General features: G+C 47.2%; 1 protein-coding gene across 1 annotated transcript in view; it reads left to right on the plus strand.

Moving 5' to 3' along the window:
* Positions 1-17,795, plus strand: part of LOC119400434 (tachykinin-like peptides receptor 86C) — a 62,299-nt gene extending 44,504 nt beyond the window's left edge. Inside the window, exons 3-4 of the mRNA XM_037667503.1 lie at positions 12,297-12,447; positions 17,790-17,795. Of these exons, the coding sequence (XP_037523431.1) occupies positions 12,297-12,447; positions 17,790-17,795 (157 nt within the window). The remainder of the gene's footprint in view (positions 1-12,296; positions 12,448-17,789) is intronic.
* The last annotated feature ends 5,631 nt before the right edge of the window (positions 17,796-23,426 follow it).

Below are 23,426 nucleotides of genomic sequence, written 5' to 3' on the forward strand. Positions count from 1 at the left end.
TTCATTCCGCCACCAGAACGTCAATCTAGTCCATTTTGGTTTTATTCCAATTTCTTGACGTCAAATTCTTTCTAACCGCTGCCGCAAGCGTGTGCCACGACTGCAAAGCCTTTTTTGTTTTGTTTCTTCAACCAGCCAAGTTATGGCTCGCCTTGTTTGCTGAAGCTTTCAGTTGTTTTATTTATTTGGTTTGTTTTAGAATAAACATTACTGCGTACCGTGACAGGTTTTTCTGACTTCGCCCGCTCAGAGGAGGCGAGAAGGAAATGAATTCGAGTCTGTTCTTAGCGGAATCGAAAGAGTGCAGAAAAAAATAAATAATCGGCAGAGGAGTGTTGCACTCGTGTCTCTTGAGTTTTTAGAACTGCGCTGACGTCATTGAGGTACCTCGCGGAAACAGCAGAAGTGAGCTTGTTAATGAAGGTGTCTTTGATTGGTACGCTTCCGATTTATCTTACAGTGGTGACTCCTCGATGATAGCGGAGGCCGTACGTTGTTACGGGGAGACAAAGATGCCGCCTAAAGCGCATAATAACCAGCAAGCAAAAGCCGGTCCAACGACATTGTCTACGCTTCCAGTATCTTATCAACGCTACAACGGTAAAAGGAGATGTGGAACCACAGTAACGACTGGATGAAATGAAAAAGTTCAGCGCGCACGTAGCGGACCACCAGCGAGCATTTAATACTGCTGCTGTGACGAATAATTCGCTTCGCTAATCGCTGTTTTGGTGCGGTCTAAGCGACCGCTGGATGGTTCCAGTTGCAGTAACTACCACATACGTCGGAGGAGATATAGTCCCATGTATGACCGCTTCGCGAAATTCTTTGCTGCTGCTGCTGCATATTGTTCCAAATTCATGCATGAATCACAGAATAATCATTAGAAGATCCAGTAGAATGTTTTTAGACTCTTGCTAGTACATTGCATGCATTTCTGTCATCCACGAAGTATACATCAATATGAAAATGCTGTTCGCTCATTTGCAGTAGTTACTCAAAAACTAGTATAGTACGAACATTTGTCGACCGCCACACATCCAATTAGACAAATAACAAAAGAAATAACAACTTGTATTCACTTCGACCCATATCTTATCCGAAAAAGAAGCTACGCATGTCACAGATTCGCTTTCTGCAAGATCACATACTTAATCTCACCAGTGGGTGCCGCGAGCTGCATCCTTTTGTTTTCATTTCTGTTGGTATTCCTTTTACTTGGTACTTTCTACCCCTATATTTGTCAAGAATGTACATAAGTAATAAAAGAAAGGGAGACGGTGCTGTAAGCAAAGGACACCCAGAGACCTTCATTCCTGTGATTGCACCCAAACGCCGTTGCAGCGTGCACACGTTCCGCGCCCAACACAGAGCGATTGGATCGTCATCTATGTGTTTCTGGCGCCCTGAACTTGTGAGCCCGCCGCATCCGAAGCGACCGCGGTCCTTTTTCCGCGTATTTTACCGCTCCTTCTTGGTAACACAGCCCCACGGGGACTTCGCGAGTTTGCTTTTCCTTCTTTTTTTGTGCGCCATTGCTCACCAGTCACAACCTATTGCCGTGATTGGACTTCAGCGTGTCTGGGAAGAAGTGGGGCGTATTAGCGAAGTAACTAAGAACCCGGAAGTTCGCCAACGAGATCGCATTTTTGCTTCGTCCCCGAAGTGGCGGGACAGGAGGAGTAGACACTCCTAGACATCGCACTTTTTACCCTACAGTGCCGTGCCGGCAATGAAAAGCACTGCTTTATTGCAGCGTATCTGAAGCGTCCATCCCTGTGACTGCGCTTCTCTCCTGCAAAGCTACGGAAGCGTTCGCACTTTTGTTCTTGTTTTTTTAGGACGTTAACAGTAAAGTATAGTTAAGAGCATTACTCTGAGTAAGGCTGCGAGTCCGAAGCGGGCAGGCTGTAAACATCGCCGTCCTTTAATTGACGTAGATGTCTGCCCAAGGAGGAAATAGGAGAGTTTTCTCGTAAGTGATGACGGACGCGTCCTCTCGCATTTTTTGTGCACAAAAAGAAAACGCGACTTAAGGTACAACAGAAAACGGGGTTGCAAACTGATTTTTGTCAAATGCAGCTTGTAGTTCTTTTTGTGCGTGCCCGCCTGTTTCAAGTGATCTTTTCGTTCTTCACTGCCCGGCTAGCCTTGGCCAGTGCCATGAGCACAGGCGTGCTTCGAATAGGAATCTCGGCGTGTCATAGCATCACAATCGCCGTGCCTTCACGCAGTGCTGGATAAAGAAAGACAAATGCCACTTCGGCTGTTTCCTGCTTTTGTTGCGTCTGGATACGTGTTCCGTGTATCCCGGTGTGCTACAGACGAGTCGCGTCTGTTAGGCCTACTTACAGTATAATGTACAAAATTTTGGAGCATGTTGTACACCTTCGTGGGGTTTAAACGACAGGACTCGATTGTTTTTCCGCAATGCCCTGTCCGAGAAACAAAATTAAGAACACGCATTAGGTGCCTTAGATATTATAAAGGGACGAAGATTGTTCCGCATAAGGCAATGACAGACAATAATTCTTGTTTGAGTGACAAATGGACATTATCTGCCACGAACGGTTAACATTACACAACATATTAGGCTCAGTACCCGGCCCTTCAATGCACCGACGGGCTTAAAGTCACTATTTACTTATCTGTCAAAAATTGGTCTAGTTGGAAAGCTTTAATGGTTGGCTGTTTCACATAGCGAAGCCTTAACTTTCCTGACACCCTCGTTGTAAATATTTCTATCAGGTTCACTTGCGCATTTCACTTTTTTTATATTCTTTCTTTTTGTTATTATTTCCTTCCCTCTCTTCTTTAGTCTGTCAATCCCATTCCCCATCCCTACACAGAGTAGCATGCCAGAGGTATACTGGCGCCGGCAAAAATGTCTATTAATTTCTAATAAAGAGTCTCTCTCTCTCTCGAAGATGTGTATTCTGTGCGATGGGCCTTGCTTCAGTCTTTCTTTCTTTCTTTCTTTCTTTCTTTCTTTCTTTCTTTCTTTCTTTCTTTCTTTCTTTCTTTCTTTCTTTCTTTCTTTCTTTCTTTCTTTCTTTCTTTCTTCCTTTCTTTCTTTCTTTCTTTCTTTCTTTCAGTATAAGTGCGCATTTCTGTGTTCTTCATATAGTATTTCTATGCTAAAAGGGCCTGTTGTATTCGTTTGCATTTTTGAAAGGCACCTTGCGCTGGTGAATTGTTAAACAGTCTATCTTGCATTACTTGTTCAGTCACTTTTGAGAAAACTGCATACCCCTATCACACGGCACATGTAACGGCATTCGCTCCTGGTCTATGCGGGTACACAAAATGGCACTCGCAATTGATGTCGAGGTTTGTCGTCATTGTGTAGTCAGTGTAGCTTTTGGCTTCCTGTTGTTCTCCACTGACGAAAGTGCAGAGTTTGCTTCTATGCCTGGCGAGTAGATATCGCAGGCCAAATTCCGAAAAACAGCCTGGAGGAATTCAAAAAGAGGAAAGAACAGACGAACGTTTCTAAGCGTGGTTGACAGGTGGCGCTGGCCTCATGTCAAAAACGCTTCAACTACTGCGCCATACGTCGAAAAGTAATAACAAAGTTAACAACAGCCAATAATAAGAACCTTCTCTTTGATTACAATTTGCTGTAACTGACCACTTTTGTAAATTTTTGTCCAGCTCCTTTCGCCGAAATTACACATCCCGCGCTTGCATGAGTTCGTAAAATGCATTCCATGGGCGAATACCATTAGCTGTGAATGTCTTTTGCAGTGCCCGTGCAGCATCAACAAAAATGGCATTAACATCTAATCATATTCGCTGCGAATGACGTTACATGTCCCGCGTGACAGGGGTGAAATAATGGCTATGTGTCTAGTTATACAGGTCGTCAACTCTTATCAATGCATACACTCATATCCCATTTGCAGATTTACACAGCCGAAAAAAAAAATCACCCCCTGACAGCATTAGACTGCAGTATAAAATAACTCTATATCGTATAGCAACAGAAGCAGATCTTGCGCAGTTGAGCAACATCGCATCTCTGAGCAGCGCGGGTGCACGTTAGCGATTGGACATCCGAAATAGTGGGTGGGGGCCAGCTAATAATATGTGCTGTATCGCGTATCATTATTTGTACGTCAGTGTGCACACATTATGTGTCCAATAAAGTAAACACATGTTACGACTTTGCGTGAATGGCAATGGCTCGTTCCCGCTTGGGGCAAAGGCATACAGTGAGACAGCATAACAATATATGCGCAACTCTATGTACGAAGTCACTTTTAATTAAGTAAGTGCCAGCGAGTTAGGCTTCTTAGTTGAACTAAAAAGCTTTCCTCTCCGAATAATCCCTATAGATTTCCTCGTAGCTTTGTGCTACGAATGTCAATTTTCCTTTTCATATTATGGTGATCAACGCGAGAAAAGTTTACATTTTTCTCGCGCTGAAAATTATACTATATGTCTGTAGAAAAAAATGTCCTCTTTGCTTGTGGTCTGCCTCGAACGCCGTGATGTCACCACACGCTGCGACAATCGTTTTCACTTTTTTTTCTGCGCTTCATTTCTCTCTAAAAGTCCAGATCGTGAAAATATCCTCAGTTTTGCAAATTTATAGACTGTACAAAAGTCTTCCTGAGAAACTTGTCTAGATATGTTGCGACTCCCGGAATTGCTTTGAAGGTTTCGACAACGAAAATTTAACGCACATAATTATGCGCAAGGCGGACCTTTCTAATCCTTCCGTTTTACGGGCTTCCGGGACTTCGGAGAGCTCCCTAAAATAGAGAAACGGATATTTAACACGGAAAGCCTGGAGCGTACTCTGCACACTACTCACCTCACAAGACGGCGACATAAGCACTCAAGTTCCTCCTATAGGACGCGCCTACAACTTTTAGAAATGGGAAAATACTGTGCAACTAGGCTTATACGCAAGGCCCTCGCATGCACGCACGTCGTGAGGATCGCCTATAAGACTGCGTAGCACCCCGTTCCTGCTTTCACAGTTGTACATATCGAGGCAACGTCAAGTTCTTACGAGCGCTCTAATCAACCGACTGGAGTGCTGTGATCTCGAAGCCCAGCCACGACAACTACCCTAACAATTCTCGGCATGTTTGATTTACATCGGCATTTACTCGGTGCTTCACAGCTCCAAATGATGCATGTCCCATTTTGAGGGTGGGAATTACGCAGAATGCAATAACTTCTCTATCGAAATGCCGAAGAAGTGGTCCCTTGATCGTAAGGGTTCGCGAAGTGCCGCCGTCGTTTCTCACTTGCATACCGAATTATATGAAGCCTCTTAGCGCATAAACTTCTAGGAAAAAGGCAGGTGCTCTATAGCTCCTAACTATGTGTTATTAACCAATTACGACTGTGTTGAAACCATGTTACAGTAATCGCAGTTAATAAGGGCTACTTTAGTAACATTACTGAAACTTGGGCTGGTTGACTGTAGTACGTATTTAAACGGCAACGCATCCACCCACAGGCAAACAAGACGAGGGCCACAAAAAAAAAAAGACCAGCGCTGACTCGCAACTGACTTTTTTCATGTTATATTTTTTCTCGAATAAAAAAATCAGTAGTGAGTCTGCGGTGTTTGTTCGTGGTCCTCGTCTTTGCGTGTGTCTCCATGGGTGCCCAACCGTTTCAGTACGCTGGAGTAACAGTTACTAATTTTCACTTGAAATGATCATGGTGCTCCGGTACCGACTTGAAAACCGTATAGTGAACGTTCCCGAAATGTGACTACAAAAAAAAAAAATAAGTGTGTCGGCTTCTAGTCACAGCTAAGCCGTTGTAATTCAAAATACATGTCAGGCAATAGAAAAAAATACGGGCTGTATTCACACTTTCATTTTTCATTATTTTTGATAAGTAATGGCACATAATGATAGTACAAACTACGTCAGTGGGCGAATAAGTAGTTCGCACTTCGCAGAAATACACACGAGAGACAACAGAGTATGCAGAACGCAGTGAATATGCTATATGAAAGCCGCGGAAAGTTTCCTTGGCTTTCTGGTGTGCTAGTTCTAATTAAATACGTTACTCGTGCACCAAGAAAGAAAGAATGCATTTTCGCCTGATATGTTACCTACAAAAAAAGGTAACGCGTTACTGTTACCGTTACCGACTAAAAAATAGCGCGCGTTACTCCTGCCATTACTCAATGGTCAGAAATTTTAATAAGTGCCTCCTCGCTACACGAACGCACAGTAAGAACTTTATAGCGCTCATACTTATGTCTTACATAAAACTTCTAGTCCAAACGAAAATTTTACCGGAAGTATCAATTGAGCGATAACATTTTGCACAAATGTTAGCACTTTGCACAAACCTTAGCAATATTATAGTGACCTAAGGCTGCGGGTAATTACAAGTGGTGGCTTCTAATTTTGTGGCGCATGGTGAAGCCATTCTTCTCAGTGTGTTAAACACAGACAAAAAAAAAACATCGCTGAACTGTCAACATCATCATCAGCAGCCTCCCTTATGTTCACTGCATGCAGGACAAAGGCATCTGCCAATGATCTCCAGCCCACCTTTTCCTGCTAGTGCCGATACCATTTTATGCCTCCGTACGTCTTAATTTCGTGGCTCCACCTAACCTTTGGCTGTTCCCGTCCGCGCTTCCCATCTCGTGGTACCCATTCCGATCTCTGTCCTTCTGGTAACGTGGCCTGCCCAGCTCCATTTTTTAGGGGCGAAGCTCCTTTGGGTGTGGGTCTGTCCCTCCTTTGTAGCATGTAGTAGTAGTAGTAGGTAGCCACCTCAAGTTCTTGGAGTGTTCACTAGATGGCGCTGTCGTGGCCCCGTATAGTTCTCAGAAAGATCCCTAGATGGCGCGAAGGCGCTCGCTGCATTGCAGATGCGTGCTCTCCTGTCTCGCCTCGCGACGCCGACGCTCCGCGCTCGCTGCGTTGCAGATGCGTGCTCTAGTCCCCCCCCCCCCCCTTCTATCTCTCTCGCCTCGCGAGGCCGACGCCGGCAGCGTCTGCTAGCGAGTTTCTTGATTGAAAAAACCGACTGCTCGCGCTGCACAACCGTTCACTGACCGCCCCGTATATATAGGCTCTGGATTTTGACCTCCAAGGTAGTGCCTGTGTGAAATTTCTCCTGTGCGTGATTAAACCGTGAATATTCACAGCGTACATGTAAAATTGAAGTGGGCGGCAAGTCCCCATGACTCTCATCGACCCTTTAGTATAAACGCGCCCGATCTCACGTCGTTGATGATGTACTGGGCAGAATTCGCGGAAGATTCACATACGGCGCGTGCCATTGGTGGAAAGCAATCGTTCGATTTAGTGCGGCGACGTACGCTAGGGGGACTGTTGTAATAAAATCCGCTCGCTGTTGGCGCGCTTTCACTTTCGCTCGGAGTAATCACGGTTTACCCATGATTCCCTCCGGAGCTTCGCCCCACTCATCATCATTCACCCCGTGGATATGCTGTAGATTTTTTGTTTTGATATCTACCAGGATATCGGCTGCCCCTGTTTGTGCTCTGATCCACTCCGCCGTCTTCCTAACTCTTACGCCTGTCATTGTTCCTTCTATCGCACGCTATGTGGTGCTCATGCAGCTTGTGTCGAGTTTCTTTGTTATTCTCCAGGTTTCCGCGTTACATGTTGGAACTGGCAAAATACAATGGTCTCATACTTTCCGCTTTAGTGACAGCGGTAACTTACCGGTCATTAGTTGAGAATGCCTACCGTATGCGCACCAACCCAGCCTGATCCTTCGGTGGATTTCTTTTACATTAGTAGGCTCCCCTGTATATATTTGTCTTAGATAGAGATTCTGTTCTACGGTTTCAACGGTCCGGCTGTCTATCACAAATTCTCGTTCTTTCGCCAGGCCACCTATCATTATCCTTGTCTTCTAAATATTATTCTTTAACCCTACATTAATGCTTCCTCGCTTTCATTCTTCAATAATTTCGTGTAACTCGTCGCTGTAATTGCTGAAGCGTGCGAACCATAAATCGCGAAGACATTCTCCGTTATTCTCCGTTATTCTTCGTTCCTATTTCTTTCCAATCTAGTCGCTGGAAATATTTCTTCTAGCAAGCAGTGAATAGCAGGCGAGAGATTCTATCTCCTTGACGGAGCCCTTTATCCATCGGGATTTTTCTGCTTTCTTTAAGGAGGAGCAGAGCAGCTGTGGACGTGTGTATTAGCTATGGCAGTCACATAAGTTTCAAGTACTCCTTGTTGATGCAATGCCTCCAGAACTATTGATATCTTTAACGAGTCGAGCGCCTTTTCCGTAATCTATGAAAGCCATATAAAAGGATTTTGTGTATTCAATCGATTTCCCAATTATTTGATTAATCGCGTAAAGGTGATCGATCGTGGAGTGCATTTCCTACAACTGGCTTGTTCTTTAGGTTCACTAAATTCAAGTGTGCCTCTTATCCTATCTGACATTACCTTAGTTCATATACTGTATAATTCTGAAAGCCGCCTGATCGGTCTGTCGTTCTTAATGTTTTTGACGTCTCTATTTTTGTGTATTAGTAAAATACTGGCGTTCTTCCACCTATCTGGTACATAAGATTTTTTAAAGCCTGATGTGTAGAGCGTCGCAAGCTTCTTAAACATAAAACCTCCTCCATCTTTAATCAAATCTGTTGTTAGGCCATATTCCCCGGAACCTTTCCACTGCGTATGCCTTGCTGTTACGCTTGGGATTTCGGTGTCGTGTTCTGTTTTGCTTGCACTCGAAGTACGGCGATTAACAGTTGAGCTGTATAGTTTTGAGTAAAAGTGCTCAACCACATTCATTATGTCATCGAAATCGTTACAACATTCCCTTTCTTATTATTCCCGGCATGCAACAAGTATACAGTAATTCGGAACGCGTGCTGAATAGATGCGCTAATCTTATAGCTATGAAGAAATGCTTGAACGGCATATTATCGAAAAAAAAAAGAATGTTTGTGCAAATAAGCTTTTTTTTTACTTGAAACTGAATAATTACCCCAAAAATGGCCAGTGTTTCTGTGACGGTGTTCAAGGTCAAACTCGCTCGATCAGGAATTCAGTGAACCTAAACGTGGCCGCAAATTGCAGATAGAAAAGAATCCAGCTGCTGCAATACACTTTACGAAACGCGTATAGGTACAGTTGCTACGTGTGGGTATCATGGTGGACGCCGTGGCCTTCGCCAAGCTTGCAGTGGCGACGGGCCTAACCTCCCCTTCAGGAGTCAGCGATTCGTGAGAAATTCCAGCAATTTGTTCCCAGTCGCAATTTGCGCCGCAATTTGCCCCACACAACAAAGCGACCCCGCATGGGGTCGCTAATTGTCAACGCCTGGCGGGCCGGCAGCAGTCCGCCGCAGCGACGAAGGAACGTTGGAGCGAGCTCTCGGAAAGCGGCGCCTACGAGACGGAGTTTTGCGTAAAAAACTCGGGATGATTAGAATAAAAAGTAACTAGTAACACGACACCGCACGTTACCGAAAAATGGAAACATAGGTAGGTTACGCTTTACAGTTCCAACATGCTAACGAGTACGCTACTAATTTACCGAAAAAAGTAATCCCTCGCTGGTAACACTGTTACTTGCAAAGCGTTACCGCTAATACTGTACCTAACCTACATCGATGGCACATGCACAGCTGTAGTGTCACTAAGTAGCGAATAGAAAGGTAATTGCTGCCGGCGAGAATGTCGTAACTGTAACTTACACGCTGTTACTAACTTTCTGCTGCAACCACAAGCTTTTCATGAACTTTTTAACGGGATATCCTTAAGGAGCTCGTGTCGCAGAAATTCTGGTGTCGGCGTTGCGGTGTTGTCAGTGAGCGAAAAATCCCGATGGGCACAAATACAAAAAAAATCAAGGTTAAAGCAAAACTCGAAGCGAAACATTATGCGTGGCAGTGAGGTGGATCCAATTAAAGAAATAATTTTAATTGGTAAGCTTCTTAATCATTGCCTGAAGCACTAACATGCCAATTTTAGGTTGTATGCAGCCTCAGATAACCTGCTGAGGTTTTCCTGGTTCTTATTTCCGAGAACAAACAAATGAAGCCCGCGAAACGCGCGACCGATGAAATAGATGCGTCCTCGCGCCGAGACTCATGCTCTTCCAAGCGAACTTTGATGGTTACCCAACTTTTGTTTCACTAGTTTTCCCTTCAAGGCCCATGTTAAATATTACCGTTGTATTGCACTTATACTAAAACCTATCGCGCAAGAAGTGCTGAAAATCCAGCCCAGCATTCGTCACTGACCCTCTAAACCTAAACTGCCAAGGATGACGAGGTGTCTTTTGACAAAGATAGGTCAACTTATCGAAACACCGGCAAGCCACTCAGATGCACTTTGTATTGCCGTCTATCCAACCTTTATTGCAAAGTGTGTTTCAGTTTGGTGGCTCCCGTCTTTACATTGGATTCTCATTTACTAGCCGTCAGTTGAATGAAGGCTATACAGCCATGGTTTTGCTAAATAAGCTTCTGTCATGCTGTACATTTGATGACGAGTGACGCAAGCAGCAGAAAAGCACCGCCTTTTTTGTTGTGGGGCACCCGAAAAACAAGCACAACACAAAAGCTGTATTGGAATTTGCAGAAATTTGTGCGCAATCACATATTTAATCAATTACTATCAGTGCTACAGAACATGTTTAACCTATGAATTCGCATATACGCGTAGCAATACTGTAAATACCGATATGTATATGTTGGAGCTAATATTGATGTAGTGAGCCTTATTTAGATTCTCTGGTTCGGCAACACATTATCGCCCTGAAAATACTAACTCCTGCATCAAAGAGCACAAGACAATAATAATTCCGACATTAATGGTACCCTTGATTATACGGAAGGTTGTTTCTACATTTCACGCGAGCCAAACAAATGAAAGGACGAAAGAATAGGCTCGTTGGTGGCGATACATGGTGACCAGCGCCTGCGCGCACTGGTCAACGTATATGTTCCGCCTCTGTGTAATAATAAACATTCTGCTGGAAGTAAGCGCATCGTTCTGTCGTCACTTTCTCTGTCCGTGTCTTTTTTTTCTGCGCAGCGAGTTTCACCAGAGACAAGCAATGCAGCCTAATATATTTTTCCCACCAACACAAGTGGTTTCTTGTTTACATACGAATAAGTGCTCTTCCTCTGTTTTCTGACGCTTCATTTCGTGTGCTTGTATACGTATTGACAAGCCTGCAAGGTTTTCGCAGGGATTGGGTCTCGCCTGGCTGCACCCGCTAACGCCGTTAGACGTACTGTTGCTCAGCGTAAGCTATGCCTGAATCTTTCGAAGCATAATCGAATGTTGTCAAAAATTTTAATTGAGTTACGCGCGCAACGCGAAACCGCGGGCACATTTTCGAACTCACGCAAGCACCAGCGATAACGCTGGAATGTGCGATGACGCATGCCTAACATCCGCGTCGTTTCATTCACGAGACGCATTGCTGACGACCGCTGACTGTGCTCAGCGCTATCGTTGCACCTTGAAGGTTACTTCGTTTGCTGAGCACGTGTTTGCCTGACAAACAGTTAATAGTAAGTCCTGGAATTTACTTTGGCAGGTTGACGCGGTTTAACGTCCCAAAGCGACTCGGGCTATGAGACACACTGTAGTGGAGTGTTCGGAATAACTTCGACCACTCTGGGTTCATTAAAATGCACTGAAATAGCGCCGTAGACGGGCCTCTAGCATTTCGCTTCCATCGAAATGCGACCGCCGCGGCCTGATGCGAATCCGCGTTGTCGGTGTTTCACATGCCAAAACCACGATATAAGTCATGGCGTAGCAGGGCACTCCGGACCAACTTCGACCCCTTGGGGTTCTTTAATATGCACTTAAATCTAAGCACACAGGCGTTCTTTTCACTACGCCCCGATTGAAATTCGGCCCTCGTGGCCGGGAGTCGTATACCCGCGTCTTCGAGCTTAGCAGCGCGACATCTTACCATCTCAAACTGTCACGGCGTGTCAACAGAGTTCAGTCATAACCGGTTTGACTTCCATGTGCTTCACCATTACAGGCACGTGATAATACAGGGGCATCTATATAACTATGGTTACTAGATACAGCATCCAGTTCAGCCTCATGCAGTGCTTACGTGGTGGATATTGTTCTACGCAGAGAGAAGTTCCTTTATTTGGTCTCAGGTGCTCGTCTGAACCGTAGTAGTTTGGGCTCGATGAAGAAATAAATACATCTCTTTCCTTTTTATATTTTGACGCGCAGTTACTCTTCTTCCTGGATAAGCCTAAGGCTGCTGGGAAAATGAAATAAAAACGGGCATCCGCTGAGAGCAACTCCTTTCAAATTTCAGATACAATGTGCTGTTCCTGGTCCTGACATACGGTGTTCCCGTGACCACGCTGGCTCTCACCTACTGGCGCATGAGCTTGGTGCTCTGGGGCGAAAAGTGCATCGGCGAATTTACCCGGCAGCAGGAAAACGCCCACCGCAGCAAGCAGAAGGTAAGCAGTGCTGTCAATAACAACTGGCACCCCCCCCCCTTTCTCTTATCACTATTCTTCCCTCGGCGCGAACTTCATATGTCGCCTTAGCGACCCTAACGTCACTGCGTCCATGTCTCACGTTGTCCACATCTTTCTTCATTAAATGCGAATAAAATGAAGGTTTGGGCAGACGTAAGGCCGGCTGTTGAAAGAAAAGATAGTGATAAAAAAGAACGACAATAGAAAATAATGAAAACTGGAGCTTTGAAAATAGCAAAACTTTGGATTAAAAGCGAATTCGAATAATAAAGTTTGAGTGCGAATCACACCGAAAAATTTTCGTATATTTATCGAATATTTTTCGAAAACTTCGAAGCGAAATTACAGAAACAAAGTTGCAGAGGATCCCTAAGCACATTCTTACGAGATGTGACAGATATTTCCGCTGCAGTTATTAATAGATACTACCCGAATTATAGGCCGGACAGAGCTTGAAACGAGCTGCTAGTTGTGGCCCCTGAGCAGACGACGTCTGCCACATGCATTAGCCCCTCGCTCCTCGCTTTCCTCGCTCGCATCTTGTGGGCACAGTTGCATATATGGCCTTGGGAGGGAAAGTTCGAAATTCGCGCGGGCAAGCTGTCGCGCATTCCCTCGCTAGTTTCAGGCTTTCTGTCTCTTTAGCGCGCTCACTGGCTTCCACGTTGTGCCGGCGGCACTGACTTCTCGAACTTTGCGCGGGCTTTTCACGCCGCAACAAAGGCACGTAGAAAGAAGTATTTCTCCGTCAAGAAGTATAGCTCCTTTAGGATGGGCTGGAAATGTGTCGTGCCGAACTGCAACAGTGGGTACGCATCCTGCAAGGAGTGGGTACGCAACCTTCAAAGTTCCTAGTGACCTGGTGAGATTGGAAGCGTGGGCTCGTGCCTTACCAACGAGAGATCGAGCTCACGCCTCGTGACTACGTTTGCGAGAAACACTTCTCAGGGAGTAAGTCTTATCATTCGTTGCAAAAATTGGCCGCGTATCTGCGTGCTTCGCTGCAAATATCATCGAAAGACGATAGTCTTTCGATGATATTTGCCGCATCTGGCGGGCATTGATAAAATAGAAGAGGCGCTGCTGAGATATGGACGTCATCTAGCAGTGGCGTCGGGAAATATGAGCTTGTGCAGAACCCAGGGCCACTGCCAGGTGGCAGCACCACATCGTCGGCAGAAGGCTTTTTCGTGCACAGCGTCGCATTTTCAGTGCAGCCCAAGAAACACTAGGGGTCTTTAGAACTACGCATCTATGTATATTCTAGTAAAGGAACACACCACCTAATCCTTACGTATTGATGTTACTTATGTATTGATGATACTTACGTATTGAACGCAGCTACCAGTTCAAGATGGCTGGGCGTTCAGCAAGTGCTTAAACTTTGGCCGGGTGGCTGAATCGTGTGACAGACAGAAAAACAGGCGGAAAGACAGACCAAAATTTCTGCGCTCAAGGAAGACTATCGTCTTTAAAAACTCATAGGGTCCCTTATTATGCATTAGACTAAGACGGCTCGAAGGCGAAAGCCATCTTTTCCTTCGTTTTCGTCAGTGGATGTGTCTATCCTGCAACACCCCCGTACAAAAGATTTCTGCACCTAACGAGGTTTTGCGCTGCCTCCAGGATCGGAGGCATTACACACTTTCTGCACCTCACCTGGTTTTGTACTGCCTCCGTGATCGGACCACCGATCACAGAGGCAACGCAAAGTGACGATGTCATGTGATGACGTCACTTCTTGTGACGTCATCCTGACATCATAATGACCTCACAAATTTTGGCGATCAGTGCCGTCATGCTAACGTCATGTGGGGACGTCATCACGGTATGATGATTTTCTTGCATCACTCATGTTGACGCCGCCGACGCGGGACACGGATGATCAATTTTTGCGTTTCATGAGGCATCGAAAAATTGTACCTAACCTATCCAGTTCACGTTACCGAAAATTTTAGATTTCGCTTTCTACAACATTTCTCACTCAGGTAATTTTTCTGTATGTGGTGCGACTTTTTTCGTTAATTTACCGAAGAATATGGCGCCGGCGAGAATGCACGAGAAACACACCAACTTGGGCGTAAAGCAAGAACGGCGAATTAACGCCGAATGGCCTTCAACCGGCGAGCTTCGTCGGAGAGCGCGACGAGCGCGTTTTTCCCTCCCGGCTAGCGGACTCTCACGACGCGCCAGGGTGCGCCAGTGCTGTGTCCGATCTCGTGGCTTCATTGGGACGCCCGAGCGAGCGCAGTTTCACCTGCTCAAGAATTCTCGCTCTGTGGGTAAAGCACTGGAGGGGTGCTGCTAAGCGTTGTTCCCTAGATGTCTTACAAAGAATGAGGGAATGCAGAGACCGAACTGTGTTTATTTACATGGTTTGGTACAACCAAAACATAGCACAGGCACCAGAGGAAAAGCTCTTCATAGGGCCCACGCATTGGTATCTCCAACCACAAGGGCGCCGCCATTGCCGCCATTGCCGTATGCCGTGCAGTCGTTACCAGCCCCTGACATGGGTGCTAGACTTGACGGCAGTATACAATTTTCACTGTAATTAATGAAAGTGAGTTCACGTGAAGTGCAGTTGTAAGCGCATGCCAACAGAAAGTGCAGACGACGGCGCACTGCGACTCAGAACTCAGTCAGAAGACGCGCAATCGGCCGCGATCTCGAACGCCATCGGCGCCATCTAGCAAAAGTGTCTGCAAACGCACCTTCCTGCCTCGCGAGTGCGGCACACATTAAATTGTCGAAATAGCCTTGAATCAGTCCTCAAAATCTCGTAAATGAACATTAGACACTGTTCGCACGTTTCTAATCCGTCGAAATTCCCGTGTTTATGTTTGCAGTATTACTAACATTAAATAGCGCTAATTTTAGCCGATCTCTAAATAATTGCAAATGCAACAATGACAATGCTACGGTAATGACGGTGTTCTTGTGTTCGGCACTTTTTGGGCCCAGCTTTTCCTCTGGAGGCTGCACTAATTATATGAACCAAGGTGGTGTCGACAACACTACACACGTTGGCGACGGCGTCAGTGCCGCTGGGAGAGGTCACGTGTTTTTCTCACACCACTTTTGCGGACGCGGGATGAATGCGCGCTTTCGCAATCCTGTACAAGTAACGCATTCGCGTTAAAATATAGTGCAAAACATGGCGAAAAACAATACATTTCCTTTTGAACGGTACGCCGTATACCTGCCGGCAGCGCACTACCCGCCGCGTGAAAACGAAACTGATGATAGCTGTGGCGTCGTGACGTAACGTGCGATATTCGCACGAGCCTGAATAACTTAATAATTCACCGTTTGTAGGGCGATAAGAAACAATTTTATATCGCAGGCTGATTTCGCGGTGCTAAGATTCATTCGGAAAGCACGCTTCTCAAAACCAGTCGATCGAGACGAAACAGAAACAACGTTCGCGGCATTAGCAACCGTGAGTGGCAGATGTAGTAACATCGCTATCACACTATGGTGACGGAATGCATTTTAGCCATGGAGGAAGGAAAACTCGAGAGAGGCCCTATCGTATCCCAATGGTTATGCATTGCGAATAGTGTGGCGGAAGTTACGTAAAATTTATGGGGCAAGGAAACCGGTATGGGGCATAGAAAACAGCAGACGCCCCGCGGCGTGCCCTCCGCGCTGGTTCGCTTCTGCGCAAATTTGTAGTCACTTTTAAACTTAAAGCGTATTGTGCGGTTTGCATGCAGTGAAATGTTGGAACCAGACGTTTACCAGGTCGTTCGTGCGTGGCAGCGCGGAGCGACTCATGCTGAAATTCTTCGCGGAGCGTTTCTGTGCAACAGTGGAGAAAGTACCGTTACGTGCCGTAAGTGCCATAAGTCAAAAACATTCAGCCCCTACATTATCGTATTCGAACCCACCAAGCGGTGACTTACGCGTTCTGCTGGGCGTTAGGACTTTCTTTTCCTTTCTCGTAGCCCGATTTCCCGATCTATTGGGCCATTAGCGGTTCTTTGCTCGTACATGCGGAGTGAGCGTAGTAGCTATTCGGCGCAACGCCAACGTAGTAGTAGACGTAACTTCACGTCGAAAAGAGGACACCGCTCTATTGTATACGCGATCGTGCACGCAAAGTTTGTAATTCCAGTGCGCACACAACTACCAGCACGCGGCGAGCGCACACCGCACAATACATACATCACGTTGTCCGATAACAACAACAAAGGCTTATTGCCCTTCCGCATGAACGACGCAGCCTTTAGAAACTAGCACGCGGCCAGTGCACACCGCACAATACATACATCACGTAGTCCGATAACAACAACAAAAGTTTATGGCCCTTCCGTATGAACGACGACACAGCACTTGCGATGCTTTCGGCGCATGTTATGTACGGCGCGTCAGACGCCAAAAACAAAAGTTGACACGTGGTCTGAGTTGACACAATGAGTAAGAAGCAACAGGGCGCACATCGGAGAACTTCGCATGCAAATACCATGCATTATTTATCAACCATGAAGCGAACGTACGTACACATGAAAAGTGACACCCGGCACTTTCCGCCGTGCATGCGATTTGCACCGGGTATTCGCAACAGCTCGGCATTGCGTAGCTTTCCTAGAGAACACACAGAAGGAGCAGCATGCGTGAATTGACTCGTATGAAGCGACGCAATGAAGCGAACGCGCTTCATTGCTGATCACTAATGCAATTGTACTTGCACGCGAAGCTCTCGGATGTGCGCTCCGCTGGTGCTTACTCATTGTGTCAACTCAGAACTCACGAGGACTTTTGTTTTTGGCGTACGCGTCTGCCACGCCGTACATTATAGACGTCAGGCTCTGGAGTTTCCAAGACGCGTGGCGCCACCTGTCGGAGAAGTATTGAATAGTACAAAGACCGACTCCCTCGCACAGTTTGCTGTGGGACCAGGTGCAACTAACGAGTACGAAACAACGACTGAGCTTAATATTTCGTGTGTTTTCGCAGTCAACACTTAGAAAGACAGCTGCGAATTTCTCTCCGCTAGTCGGACGCGCCACCGAACCGCCATGAAGTGCTTGCTGAATCACTCGCCAGAACGACGGCTAAAACAGCAGGCAAGACCACTCCGCACGCTACGAAGAAACGCGGCAATCGATGCTACTGTTGCGTTGTGAATTGCCACGGACGTAAAGGACTGAATAACAACGTTCAATTTTACCGATTTCCATAGCTGTCGTACGAAGAAGACGAGAGCGCTGGATACGGGCCGTTGCAAGCGTGTTGGGTAAGCGATGTACCCGCGATCTACACAGCCGGTCGCATGAAAAAGTTTGATAATGTGGTTCTGCTGTTGTTTTGCGCAGCCCTGATGGAGAACCGTGGTAACCATGACTATAAAGCTCAGCAGAGGCTCCGACCGCGGTGCGTGCCCTGCAAAAAGGAGTGAGCAGCTAGAGGCAGACTGAACACGCGTGATACGCACGCCACGATCTCCTATATTCTGAGTTGGTCGTCACCGCACAGCATCGCAGACGTGCGTTTTGAAGGCTCGGAGTTCCGGTTCTAACTAGCAACCACGTGCACCATACAAGTAAATCGCAAAATGTTGGTCGTGACCACCTTCAGGTTTGTTTTGCCCGTGGCCTCCGCGATTGCCGTAGCTATCTCGGAGGCCACGGTTTTGCCTTTGGTTGTACCCTGCGAAAGTGGACACGCACGTATCCCCATTTGCAGTATATGCAAACAGAAGAAAACAATCAAGAGACCATTTGAGGATGCGCAATAAAACAGTCCAATGCACAGGTAGAGAGAAATGAATTCAGGGAGAACGGAACTGAAAAGGCCAAAATCGCCGGGGCCATTCGTCTCTCATACAACGAGCTTTGTGCCACTAATCGTAAGATGCACAGCTATGTAAATTGATCGCGTATGTACTTCATCGCTTTGACTTTACGTATATACCCGAATGTAACGCATTTAGGCGCTACAGAACGGACGTCGGAGGGCTTGCATCAAACTTGATGTCGAGCGATGCTCGCTTTTACTTACGAGTTGCAGCGCGCCGAAATAACTCAAACCTCTTTTGCATTGTACCCGCAGTTCGCTTTGATGAGCTTCCTACGTTTCTAAAGCGCAGATTAGCGGAAAAAGCTTTTCATGTCCTTGATTTTCCGGAAATCGCGCCTCGACACCAACGAAACAGGGGGGGGGGGTTCTATTGTGGCCTATGCACATTCACTTGCGGACGGCTCTCTTTGTACTACCCAGTTAGCGCCAGGGCTGCGATGAGGGCGCTGGTGGCGGTGTTTTTCGCAGCGTCGCCTGGGCAGAGCCTGACATCTATATGCGCCGAAGGCATCGTGTCGCGTTTTTAGAGGCTGTGTCGTTCATACGGAAGGGTAATTAAATTTTGTTGTTATTACCGGACTACGTGGCGTATGTATTGTGCGGTGTGCGCTTGGTGCGTGCTAGTAGTTGTGTGCGCACTGGACTTACATACTTCACGTGCACGATCGCGTATGCAATACAGCGCGGCTTTTGGACGTGAAGTTACGTCAACTACTAGGTTGGCGTTGCGCCGAATGGTTACTACGCTCACTCCATATATTCGAGCGAAGAACCGCTAATCGGCCAATGGATCGGGAAATCGGGCTACGAGAAAGGAAAAGAAAGGCATAACGCCCAGCAGAACGCGTAAGTCACCGCTTGGTGGGTTCGAATACGATAATGTAGGGGCTGAATGTTTTTGATTATGGCACTTACGGCACGTAACGGTACTTTCTCCACTGTAGCACGAAAACACTCCACGAAGAATTTCAGCACGCAGCGCTCGGGCCTGCCACGCACGAAATGCCTGGTAAACATCTGCTTGCAACGTTTTACTGGATGAAAACCGCACAATACGCGCTAAGTTTACGCCGGAACTACAGATCTGCTCAGAAACGAACCAGCGCGGAGAGCACGCCGCGAGGCGTCTGCTGTTTTGTTTGCCCCGTACTGGTTGGTTGGTCCCATAACTTTGACGTCACTTCCGCCACACTTTTCGCAATGCATTGGAATACGATAGGGCCCCTCCTGAGTTTTCCTTCCTCCGTGATTTTAGCGCAAGCCGGCTCGTTTCGTGTTCGACCACGGTTTGCCTGCGTGAAATTTGTTCCCAGCGAAGTGCAAATGGTGCGCGCCCCTTTCATCATGAAAGCTTATACCAAATGAAAGTTATTTCGCACGCTGAGGACAGCTACATAGCGTCTACTTTGCACGCCCAAAACCTGTGTCTCTGAGTGTTGCAAACAAAGGAAGGAGGTCTACAGCTGGGCGTCGACCAGTAAACGTTTCTACGGATGAAAAATGGGAAAATATTCGGACCTCGATGACAAGCTTGTAGGCGTTGTCAAGCAGCTTTGTGTAGACGGAGCTCGTCGAAGTACCAACTCTTGAAGCGGCCCACGATCAAGGCGTATCCATAGGTGACGTTAAAGCCAGCAGATCTGGATCACTGAAGGAAAGGAACTGCCAGCAGAATAAATTTCACTCACCATGAGGGTGCTTTGTGCTTGCCTTATTTTTACACTTGATCTTCTACATAACAGCATGCCATAATTTTAAAATATCATTTAGAAGCGCTCTGATTTGATTTTTAGCGAATGAACGTTACTTTTATTGAGCGGAAGTTCAAATACTTTGAATAGCAAAATTCCGGTGCGAATCGAATCGAATATCAAACACTATTGGAAAAATGTTCGAAACTGCGAATATTCGCACACCCCTAATGAAAAGGAAACAATCACTGGCAAACCTGCGATAAAATAGCTGAACACTAGCTCAGAAAGTCCGCAGGTCACGAAGGAAATTCAAAAGAAATAATAGGGAATAATCGCACACACGTGTACAGGTAAGCTCAACAGACAGCTAAATATGAAGTGTTGGTACTGTTCACACAGAATTCATCAGTATGTCCGTGTAATATTGCGCCTGCATTTAACATGAATTTGAACGGTGGAACGGCATAAATATCTCCTTTGCGTGAGGTACCAGCTGTCGTATAGGTAGAACATTCATACTAGGCAATTTGTTTAGAGTAAAACATAATTAGTCACTGTACTAATTCTACGTTTACCTCGCATTCACTGAAGATTCGCCTGACATATCTGTTGGATCATAATAATCTTTTCTTGCTCTTGAGATAAATGTGCTGTCTTTTGCACGTGAAATCTTGACCTCTTTATTTAAACAACTATGATAGTGCCACACGCGTTTATAAATTATTTTCATGTGTTCGGATGTCGCCCACAAGGACTGTTACCAACGCTTGGCGCAGACAACCCCACTATGCTTCAGAAGCCTCCCGTCTGTTTGAAATCATTCCGTTAACATTACGCGCAGAACGCGAATAGCCAACATTATTCCATAGCTTGTATAAGCACCAGCGATAACGCTGGAAAGTTCGATGCATGATGTATAAAAGCCGGCGCGTTCCAGTGATGATCAGTTTTATCGACGTTCGTTCATGTTCCGGACGCCCCCGTCAAGCCGTGAACCCCGCCCACGTCTCGAATAAGACACCGACACCATCAGCGACAGTCAAGCCAGCCGCAGACTGAAAGGACTGCCCCCACAACACGGGCCGCTACCGGACAAGCCAAAAGCCACAGCGACGAAGACAACAGTCACAATGACGGCCACAGCGTCCCCTGCAGCGATAGCGATGCAGCCTCCCTGGGAGCTGCCGACATTCTGTGGTTCGCCATGTGAAGACCCCAGAACCTGACTGGAGACGTTGGAAAGAGTCGCAACATTTAACAACTGGAACTCCGAGGACAAGCTGCGCCACGTGTACTTCTACCTGGAGGAGGCACCAAGGACATGGCTCGAGAACCAGGAGTCCACACTTCGAACCTGGGACCTATTTCGCAGCGCTTTCTTGGAGACATTCACGACCGTCGTCCGAAAGGAAAGAGCCGCGGCCTTACCGGAGACACTGGTGCAACATCCGAACGAAACCGTGACCATCTTCGCGAATTAAATGACCCGGCTGTTCCCCCACAATAACCCCGGCATGCCTGAGGGCAAAAAAGAGAAGAGCTCCTGCTTGACTGCTCATGCGAGTAGTCAAGCAGGAGCTCTTCGCTGGACTTATGAGGAAGCCACCGAACACCGTCCAGGAATATCTCTCGAAGGCAACAACCGTAAAAAAGACACTGGAAATGCGTACACGATAATTCAATCGCAGCTCGACGCCAGGCTACGTAGACATTGAATCACTCTGCTCAGACGACCTGCGTGAGACCAAAGAGCCGTAGTACGCGAGGAGCTTCGTGGAATGTTCCCGTCGTCCCTACCACAAGTTTCCTCGATCGCAGACCTTGTTCGAGAGGAAATACAGCAGTCCTTGTGTGGTACCTTTGAACCTCCACAGCCGCAGCTTCAAGCGATGAGCTATGCTGCTGCAGCCCGACCCAACGCCGCCCCCCCCCCCCACCTCCGCGCCCACGTCAAGACCGCACCGCCACAGCAGTTCCGCCGCCACCACCGACGCCATACCACATGTCGGTGCGGCAAGGCTACGCCCAACGAAAAAACGACGTTTGGTGCGCCACAGACCAGACCTATCGGCGCTGCCAGTACCGACAGATGAGGCTACGCGGTTGCGCCGTCAACGTGGCGTGTCCACAGCGGGATGACCGACCTCACGACGTCGCTACTACCTCACAGGAGCGCCGTGGACACCCAGACAACATTCTCGATCGCAGTCGCCAGGCTGCTATATATCACCGCAGCGTCGCCAGTACACCGGCCCTACTCCGGGCCCTTCCCCAAGCCCATATCCGGAAAACAATGGGTAGCAACCGATGGAGGTGACCTTCCTGTACGACAAAATACCGAAGGTCCTCCGCCGCCGACGACGACGCTGCGACAAAACACGCCGCAAGCCGAACAAGACCCTGACTTCGAAACATCGTGGCCTGAAGAAGACTTGACGACGCAAGAGAGCGGAACAAACCGACGTAGTTATGATCCGACGCCACGATCTAACCGCAACGCAAGGCGACGAACTAGCGACCTCGATGTTCTTATCGACGGTCACAGGGTCACAGCTCTTGTTGACGCCGGAGCCGACTATTCTGTCATCAGTGGACCGTTCGCCATAATGTTAAAAAAAAAGTCAAGGCCCCGAAAATCGGACCGCTGGAGGACACCTATGGAAAGACGGCGGGAATCTGCACAGCGAGAGTCACCATAAACAACCGGATTTAACCCGCGAGCTTCGTAGTGCTATAGCTTTGCTCGAGAGATATCATCTTTGTATGGACTTCTTAAGCTTACATGGTGAAGTCATCGACCTGAGATCCGAGTCGATCACAGTATCCGCAGAAAAAGCACTACCACCACACACACCGCCAGGAAAGCACGCCTTGAATGTGCTGGAAGACCATGTCACCATCCCCCCTCGCACCAGCGTCAACATTTCCGTCGACACTCAAAAATCGGCAAACCTGGAAGGCGTCGTTGAAGGAGACCAGCACTTGTTGATCAACTGCGAGATTTGCGTCGCAAGAGGAATAACCGAGCTCGGTGGAGGTGAAAGGAACAGTGGTGCTCACGAATTTGAGCAACGAGTTCCAGCCCGTGAGCAAAGGCACGACGGTCGCCTATATAGAAGAAATTGTGCAAGCCACCAGTGCTTTCGCACTCACCGATTCTACCGAATATATTGCGACGAAACAGGCTCCTCAACCAGCTTTCAAAGTGAATCTGAGCCTCCGATGCATCACCAAGAACAGCCCAAAACCCTGCTCCTTCAATACAAGGACTGTTTTTTGTCGTCGTCGAGAATTCGGCAGACCCCGGTCGCAAAACATCGCATCACAACAGAGGAAATTGCCAGGCCACTCCACCGGAGCCCGTACAGAGTTTCGACGCGAGAACGCGAAGCTGTAGAGAAACAAGTCGACAAATGCTGCGCGAAGACATCATCCAGCCTTCCAAGTGTCCGAGGGCGT

Source organism: Rhipicephalus sanguineus, chromosome 1 (genome assembly GCF_013339695.2).
Source record: "Rhipicephalus sanguineus isolate Rsan-2018 chromosome 1, BIME_Rsan_1.4, whole genome shotgun sequence".
Lineage (NCBI taxonomy): Eukaryota > Metazoa > Arthropoda > Arachnida > Ixodida > Ixodidae > Rhipicephalus > Rhipicephalus sanguineus.